The sequence below is a fragment of the Monodelphis domestica genome, chromosome 6 (assembly GCF_027887165.1).
Source record: "Monodelphis domestica isolate mMonDom1 chromosome 6, mMonDom1.pri, whole genome shotgun sequence".
NCBI lineage: Eukaryota > Metazoa > Chordata > Mammalia > Didelphimorphia > Didelphidae > Monodelphis > Monodelphis domestica.
In genome coordinates, this window is record NC_077232.1 from 271209228 (window position 1) to 271218402 (window position 9175).

Below are 9175 nucleotides of genomic sequence, written 5' to 3' on the forward strand. Positions count from 1 at the left end.
TAAAGTCTAAGTCCCAACTATGCCAGGAAAAGACATGTTAATTAAGATGATATTTAGAAATATGTAAAAGGATTTTTATCCAAGAAGGAAAAGATATTTTTAGAAAGAAAAGGTCTGAGGGTCTTTCTAGGAATTTCTATCCAGTTAATCCTAAACCACCATCTCTTAAAGGCAGCTAATTTAGGCTAAATATCACACATTGTGTTTTGAGGAATAAACAAGGCCCTATTCACTCTCACCACTCTGACAAATTGTCACCTTTAAATTCATTTCTAAAATATCAGCTTTACTTTAAACACTTTATATCTTTAATGTAAACCACATTTACATACTAGATCTTCTCCAAATATCCTCAGGCAAAATGTGGTTGTTGCAGAAAAGACAAATTCCTCTCTGCAGAGCATAGTTGTGACCTTGGGAAATAGCAAGCCTAGAACAATTGGGCCCATTGGATGGGGTGAGAAGTGGAGCAGTGGTGCATAGGACATCGGTTAAACATAGAAAAATCCTAGGTTTCTTTTCAGCTAGGCTTGAACTCAGTGTCCAGAACCGCTGTCTTCACTATAGTACTTCTACCACAGCTCCAAAAGTCAGGAAAAATGAAGAAAAAAGTGAGCAGTGCTATCTCACTTGTAATAATGCCAGTCACTTCAGGTGCTTGGGAAGAAAGTGCACAAAGCTATGAGAGAGCCGGGGAAAGGGGAGGGTAAACAGAGTTGTAAACAGCCTGTTTTATAATACTAAGCCAGGAGTGTCTGAGACAGTTCGGACAAAAGAAGCAATATGACGAGGCAGACAGGTCCACTGGGGTAATGTGAGGGAAAGGAGAAGAGCGGAAGATCCAATCTCACCTCTGACATTTGCCAGCTCTGGGCCCGTGGATGAGTCTTTGAGCATCAATTTTTTTCTCATCTATAAAATGAAGCTCAAAATTCCATTTTACTAGAGGATGAAACTTAGAGGTGTTCTGTGACTATCTCACAGCTTTGTTGTGACTTAAAAAGATTATGTATGAAAACCTCTTTGAAGATCTTTAAACTCCATATAAATGTCAATGCTCCTTTTATCTTCCAGCCTTTACCCTGGATACACAACCTGATATAAAGTAACCTCGGATCTCTGAGAGCCATCCTTTCTGTGTCTAGCTGGAAGCTCTAGGGATTTCAAGAGACAATTTTTTTCCCCAGAAAAAAATGTGGGGAATTGATCTTCTAGTAGATGGGAAAGGAAGAAACTGGTATCACCAGAATTCTCTTTCAATTTCCTCAAGGTGGGAAGTGGTAGCATTTTATTATTATTATTAGTGATACTCTTGTTATCATTGCCATTATTATCATCATTTTGTATCAGTGCTACTTTTACTCTGTACCTGAGGAACGATGGGCCTCCTCAACACGGAAACTGCTTTCAAATCTTCGTTTATCTCATCAGTCCCAGTTCCTAAATATCTTTAGGGGAAGGATCTCAGATGATTGGCGTAGTGATGAGAAAGAGAGCGGAGGGAGGAACTGCGCCAAATAGTCAGTTACCCAAACTTTGCTACAACCAGTTCAGAAGTTCATTACATTGCAACCTAAAAGAAGGCGGACCTTCTGGGATAAGCTACTGTTCGCGCAAATGGCACGTCTTTTGAACAGAAACGCAGTAAGCTAGCAAAAAATTTCCCAAGAGAGAAACACATAGATACGTCGACCTGTCTCTGCTGCCCCTTATCACCTTATTATTAGAGATGGAAAATGCCACTTTGGTTACTCCCAGATTTTATTCTTCTCTTTTGCTGGCTCCTCATCCATTCCAAACTGCAAAGAATGTGTGTTTTGCCGCCTTAAATCTCAGTCACCAGACGCCAGAAACAGAACAGCCACTCTTTCCAAAGGAGTACTTAGCCACACCCAAGTGCTTTGAAGAAAATAGTCATTTATTGTCAAAGCATCCAACATACCCAGATAAACTATAAAGTTTGATAAATCTTTGGAAGGGGGAAAAAGAAACACATAACTATGCATACTTCATTTCACTGGCACAAAATTACACTTTGTATTAAAAGGAAATAAATATTTACAGAATTGGTGACATTCTTCATGGAAGTCGTGTAACTATTTCATGATACATGCATTTTCCCCTGGAAACTTAAACCAATCCCCCCTCCCCATTTTTCAAATTAGTTTTCCTTGTTTGCTTTGTAAGAACACAAAACTGTAATTGTGTAATGCAGAAGCCTTGCATTCTTCTTTGTGCACTTTATATCTAAAATAAAAATTTGCCCTTACATATAATTATTACATCTAAATTGTGTAAATGCTTAATAATTTAAGTAGAAACGTATGACAAATGCATCAATATGTTGCAATATATGACATTTTAAAAATGTATTTTGGGGGAGTGAAAATGCGTGCATTAAAAAAACCCCACAAAACAAAACAACCCCCCCCAATAAAAACCCACCACCCTCTCTGACTCAGATGTATATATGTGGGTGTGGTTTTGTGCAAGTAAACATCGGAATGGCAAGTTAAGTCTCTGAGTCCCTTTAGGTGGCCCTTTTGCCCTACACTGTGTGCGTGCGCGTGAGTGTGTGAGAGAGAGAAAGAGAGGGAGGTGGAAGGGCAGAGGCAGAGAGAAAGAGGAGAGGGACAGACAGGCAGAGAGAGACAGAGACAGAGACAGAAACAGAGACGGAGAGACCAAGACAGATAGACAGGAGAGAGTGAGTTTGGGAAAGAAGTGAGGCAGAATATGTAGGGGGTGAATTTCATTCCTGCAGCTGGTTTTTGTCGTGTGCGTTGAGATCTTGATGACGGGTTCTTCCATTTCATTTCAATTATGAGAGGTCATGTGCCTGGATAAGTGGTGGCGCTCCCTGAAGGATTCGTTGCAAATGGGGCACTTGAGTTTCTCCTCTCGCCGCCTCTTCACCAAAGGCTCCATGGCATACTCCTTTTTGTGGTGTGACCGCATGTGGTACACCAGGTCGGAAGTCATGCGGAAGGAGGCGTTGCATTTGGCGCACCAGTTCTGCGCGGGGAGGCAGAGAGATGTGAAGGATGGAGGCAGCAGCGTAAGCGCCGAAGGCAGCTGCAGCTGCAGGGGGCCAGCTGCGGCAGCGGCTGCTGCCGCGGCAGCCGCGGAGCTTTTTGGCCAGAAGGTGGTGGCGTACAAGAAAGGACTCTGTTTGGGGAGGCCCCCACCATTCTGCAATGGCGCGCAGGCCCCATTTAGGTCCGCAGCCGCGCTCTGAAGTTTCACTGCCAGAGGATCAGCAGGATACAGTCTAGTGGGGCCCACGCCGTCCCCGGGGTGGCATGGTTCCATCGAGCCCAGCTTCTGGCCCAAAACTAAGGGAGGCATTTGGGAGAAGGTTCGCGCGGGCTGCGAGAAGGCGCTTTTGCGTTCGTCAGCCACTGCGCCCGGGACTGCCCCTGCGCTGGCACCCGACCCTCCTCCACCTCCCGCGCTCCCGCTGCTACCCAGCTGTGGCACCGTGGTGAAGGCGCTGCCCCGGGCCGGGCTGGCTCCCTCGAGTCGTGCTGACAGCGGGCCCCCCGGTCGCGGTCCTAGGAGTTTCTCCGACCCCGATGGCGAAGAAGAGGAGGAGGAAGTAGCAGGTGAAGACGTATTACTGGCTACGCCCCCGGCTGCTGTGCCAAGATCCTTATCCTCGCCAGCGCTCGTAGCTCCTTCCGCTACTTCCTCTTCCTCCTGCAAAAGCCCCGAAGCTCCTCCGACGACCCTGGAGGCCTTTTTCACTTCCACGAAGGCGCTGCGTTTGGCCTCGCCAGTCTCTGGACTGGGTGGAGCGAAGAGACGGCCGTTTTCCTCCAGGCCGAAGTAGCTACCCGTCGTGCGGTACTGCTGCTGCGGGGTGCACACCAGGTCCTCCTTGGAGGACGGCTGGGGTCGCTCAGCAAAGCGGCCTCGGCTCCCCACCAATCCCACCCCGCCACGACTGCCCTCCTCCAGCTCGTCTGGGTACTTTCTCTTTGCTTTGCTGCCGCTGCCACCTACACTCCCGCTCCCTGCGGTCGGCGTGGCGGGATGCAGGGCGCAGGTGGCGGTACTGTTTGGACTCAGCTCCACCTCCTGGTGGCTGCTTCCTCGGCTGCTGAGACTTCGGGGAGGAGAGCAGCTGCGGCCCCCACGGGAGTTTTCCAGCTCTCGGGCAAGGTTGTGGAAGTCCGTAGACGGTTTGATGCCGCTCCCTGCGCCCGGGGCAGACGTGTTGCTGCTGTCTTGGGATGTCTGGTAGTGGTGGATGGGAATGGCGGGTGGTTTGCAATACTTAGGTCCGGGTCCCAAAGTAGCCTCTGGCTGCGGTTGGTCCTTGGCCACGCTGCCACCACCGCCTCCTCCGCCGCCGCTGTCGCCACAGCCTCCACCTCCTCCGTTGTGTTCCTTTGTGCAACCTCCGCCGTCCTGCTCATTGTGAGAGCTTGTGTCAGCGCTGTGTAGTCTTTTGGGGCAGCGAAAGCGCAGGTGCGCCACATAGGGGAACTCGAACTGGAAACGTTGGCTGCAGTCCAGGCATGTGTAAGGGGGAGATCCTGTAGCAAGCAAATACACATGTGCACACACATGAAGCTGTTACTCTTGTCACCCGAGGCTTGGCAGCCCCAATGTCTTGCACAAATTCGCATGCCCCTTTAAGTTTCTGCAAAGGAAGGTCTATAAATGTATCTGACTACACCACTTCCATTCTAACTTTTCCCATCACAGTTTGTAATTAATAAAGCAATTAAGTTACAATGTCTACATCGTAGCCAACTTTACCCTCCCACAGCCTACCTTCGTTCCGGGCTACTGCGCACTGGGCATCTACATCACCCCTTTTTAAAAAGCATTCATTTAGAGTGTGTGAGCTCTCTTTTCCCTACAGTCTTTCTCCCCCACTTCCAAAGGGGACACGATTAGGCAGACTGACAACCTACCGTTCATTTTGCTGTGGGACCTCGAAGAGCAGAGCAAAAGAAGGTCAGTAAGGTCCTTCCCATACCAGACAAGCAACTCCTCGTCTTTGGCAATCCTCCTCAGGGATCGGTAAAACAACTGGCCATTTTTTATGTAGGCTTCTAGGTTCTGTTCTTCTTTATCCCTAGCAGACTGAACCAAACGAAGCCACATCAGACCTTCCGAGGAGCCATTGGCTGCTGAGGTGTCCACCTGGATTCAAAAGTCAATGTGCAAAAATGTAACCAGAGCAGTCATTCATTCCTCCCTTCAGCCCATCAACCTAGGCCCAGTGCAGGGAAAACAGCCCCCACACTGAGTCCTTACCTTAAAAGCATTTGACCCAAGCTCTCACCCATAATACACTTTGGTCCCTCAAAGAAGGCAAGCAGAGCAATTTCTGTAAGCATATCTCCCCAATAAATCTTTAAGGCATTGTTTCATATGGGACAAACCCCATTTTCCTTAAATAGTGTATAATTTTCCCATTTTATTTAAAAAAAATTAACCTCTCTTTGAAGTTTAATTCATGGACTATAGAATAAATCCCCCTCTCCAACATCAATTTCTGCAGTTGATACTTTGTTTAATAAAGAAAGCATTGGGCCTGAGTTAGGCCTAGTTTCTAAATTCAGTTTGTATTATAGATATGGAGTCAGAAACTCAGGTCATAATCCGGCCGCTACTTAAAGGCTCCCTGTGTGAAGAGGCAAGCCATTTCTCCAATCTGAGCCTCAATTTCCTCATTTGTAAGATGATAGTTTGACCTAACAGGCCAAAGACTCCTTCCAGCTCTAAATCTCATGATCTCCAAATTAAGTCTGTTATTAGGAAAAGGTTTTTTTAAGCCTACAGCATGAAAACTGCTTTTAAACTCCACCGGGCATCCACTTCCATCTCCTGTAGAACATTACTGTGAAGGAAGGGATTGTTGTTGTTGGGGGGTGGGGCAGAATACATTGGAGGGGAGGGAACCAGTCTTCAGAAGTTGCCAAATGAAAGGTAAAAATAGTTAGTGTACAAATGGTCTCAGCATGCAGGAAAGCTCCCAACAATGGAAAATATCCATAGGCTGTCTACAGACAAAATGAAATGGAAAATGGAATCAGTTATTGGATATTTCAAATATACAAAATCACTGCCCCCATATATCCAGATATCTCTATCAGATAAGAATAATTCACTTTAGCACTGAAAGACACTGCTACTATAGCCTCCCCCCCCCCCCCAGTGGATATGTTAAGGGGGGGGGGAGGGAACAGTATAAATCTTTACTTAGCCCCTGCTTAACAGCTCATTGATAACGCAGGCGTCAAACAGCAGTCAAATCTTACCCGGAATATATAAGGAACCGTTCTCTTGTCCGTGGACTTGAGAGCTATAAACGCTATGCTGTCGTACAAGGAAGTGTGGCTTAGAACACAAGGACCGAATATCGCGTTTTCTGGGATGTCGCAGGTGGTGTAAACGCTGGTAAAAATATCTGTCAGACACTGCTGAACTGCTTTTGCGTCTCCATCCCAGACTCCTCTTTGGACACTGGTATCCTCCATAGCTTAAGATATACATACATAGCAAGAGAAAAAGAAAAGTTAGGCAGAGTTACCTACAAGGACCAATGTAGAACCTCTTTAATTGATCTTAGGATCCGATTCCACTCCTATTCTTTAGAGTGCTGGATTTTTTAAAAATTTGTTTCTATTAAGTAAACTATTTGTTTCTATTAAGTAAACTCTAGAATATTTTGAAATTTTCAAGTAAAATGCGACTTTTAAATTTAAAGATCTGAAATCGAGCAGCAGGCGGAAGCGAGTGAGGACGGGAAGCTGTGCTGGGATGGACATAGGAAGAAAGAATTCTATTTACATTAAACTACTCAGAGCTAAGGTGAGGTGAGGTTGAGGATCAGGGGAAATAATGCAATTTTAATGCAGCTCATGGGTTCTCTCAAACTAAAAGAAACTTCTAGTGGTTGAGAGGTGGCTTACCCCCTCTGTCCTTCTTGAGCTCTGGGAGCTCGAGATTTGATTTTTTCTTCCAAAAAGGGATCCAGGGTTGGAGAACAGGCTGTGACAGAGGAGCATGGCAAATGGATTTCAAGTGGACTGTCAATGTCACTGATTTCATGTCAGCTAACCTTTAGCTCTAGTCTACAAGAGGGAACGTATGTCTGCTCATTACCATAATCCAGCACTTTCCCTCCGAGACTTTAATTAAAAGCAGCAAGCAGAGGTAATTATTTTTACCTCGACACGCTTATTTATGGATGAGGGTGAATCCCAGTTACCTTGTTATACAAGGGGATAGATTCAGTCAAATGTGACTTGTGAGGTGTGCAGGTACAAGGCAAGCATAAAGTGTCCCAGCGTAGGAATACAATTTGTGCAATGAGTTGTGAATGCTCACTTCCCCAGATAGGACAATTTTTTTTTTTTAAAGACTTGCGGGGGTAGGAGTGGGGACTGGGGCACTCTCTACGTTTCTGGTGCTCTTGAGGGTGGGCTCTCCAGCTGTTAAATCTTTAGGAGCTTTTAAATCAGTCATTGATGGAGAGCTCTCTATTAAGCTGTCATAAATGAACGTTTCTCTTCCTATGAATGAACCCTTCCTTTGAACACGCCAAAATAAAATAAGATAAAATAAAATAAGGGGAAATCTTGGGATCGTTGGAAAATGAAGAGAGTTTTGATTCTGAAAGAGTCATTGGAGAAGGGTTGGATGTATTGTTATATATCATACTGGGTGAATCTTAGGTTACTCGGACCTGGTATTTCCCTACTTATCTCAGTGATAATATCTGTAACGTCAGTTGCAGAAGATGTAACCCACTGATTAGGAATTAATATTATTAATATCCATTTCCTCTTAATATTCATTAACCAATTAACTTCATAATTTGGTTTTGAGATAGTTTTTCCCCCCCTCCCTCTAGTTAACAGCATGACTAAAAGTTTGATTTGGCTTGCTTTCTTTCGGGTGGCTTTACTATGTTACCCTCCACCACCACCACCACCACCCCCGCCCCCCCCCCCCCCCCGCCCCAAGAAAAACAGCGGAAGGGAATCCTTAAAAGAAAAAGTTCCTTTTTATGAACAGTAGCTATTTCCTCCCTCATTTTTCTCTGGCTTTTTGAGATTGGATTACAAATTAGTGTAATTAAAAAAGAACTTCACAACTTTTTGTTCTTTAAAAAGCCTATTCCTATTTTCTTCTTTCATTTTGCTTCAATTCAACATTTTAACCTCGAATTTTTCTCCCTTTTTAAAAAGTTCCATTCCCCGAAGCTTTTCATTGTGCCGGAGGTCGCCCAGTCACTTCGGGCAACAGCAGGGACGTGGTCATTAAGATGCAATTCTACCTAACAATACGGGGAAAGGGTTTCCCTTACACCCGGGCTAATCATTGCGCCGCCCGCCCGCCAAGCCTCTAGCCCAGAATCATCACAATAACCCGCTGATGGGTATTCTGAAGAGAGCAAAGAAGAGCAGAGAGCTCCCCTGCCCCACTGCTCACCAACCTGCCAGCTCCCCTTACCCTTCCCTATGCCACCGATCAATTAAGATCTCAGAAACCCGCTCCTCTCCCCGCTCCCCCCCATCCTTTTTTTGGGAACCAGATCCATTCAGAGAAAGCCAACCGCTCGAAGGCAGTCGGGTTCCTTCCCTTCTCTTCCACGGATCCTGGCATTGTCTGCCGGTCCCCAAATCCCCACCTCCGTGGCAAACCACTTCTTTTCCCTTTCTCTCTTTTGTAGTAAACGTATTGGCATCGTAGGTCCTTAGCTCACCTCCCCTCCTCCCTCCGATGCTTGAAATTAGGAGGAAAAAATACTTCCTCCACCCATTCCCGCTGTGTCCACTCGCTCCCCCCCCCCCCAACACACATAAGCACCGACAACCACCACCAATGTAAATGGACTTACCAGGAATAAGGTCAGAATATAATCCCCAAACCAAGGATACCCGAAAAGGATAAAGATAAAATCGATTCTGGCCTCCCCCTACCCCTAAGTGTCTATTGTATTTCCATGTCAGGAGTCGATGGTTTTCCTTAGTGTGTCTTGTAGAGAGAAGGGGAGAGAGAGAAAGAAGGAGGAGGAGGAGGAGGGGAGAGAGAGAAAGACAGAGAGAGAGAGAGAGAGAGAGAGAGAGAGAGAGAGAGAGAGAGAGAGAGAGAGAGAGAGAGAGAGAGAGAGAGAGAGTTAGTTGTACAGATGGACCCGATGCAGTGA

The 9175-nt window shown here is 46.0% G+C and overlaps 1 protein-coding gene across 1 annotated transcript; it reads right to left on the reverse strand.

Moving 5' to 3' along the window:
- Nucleotides 1-1897: 1897 nt before the first annotated feature.
- Nucleotides 1898-9175, reverse strand: PRDM8 (PR/SET domain 8). The gene is made up of 4 exons (XM_056803234.1): nucleotides 8867-9175; nucleotides 6279-6499; nucleotides 4926-5157; nucleotides 1898-4541 (listed from the first exon to the last, which is right to left on the reverse strand). Exons 2-4 carry the CDS (start codon nucleotides 6495-6497, stop codon nucleotides 2818-2820), a joined length of 2175 nt encoding a protein of 724 aa, XP_056659212.1. The 5' UTR covers nucleotides 6498-6499; nucleotides 8867-9175; the 3' UTR covers nucleotides 1898-2817.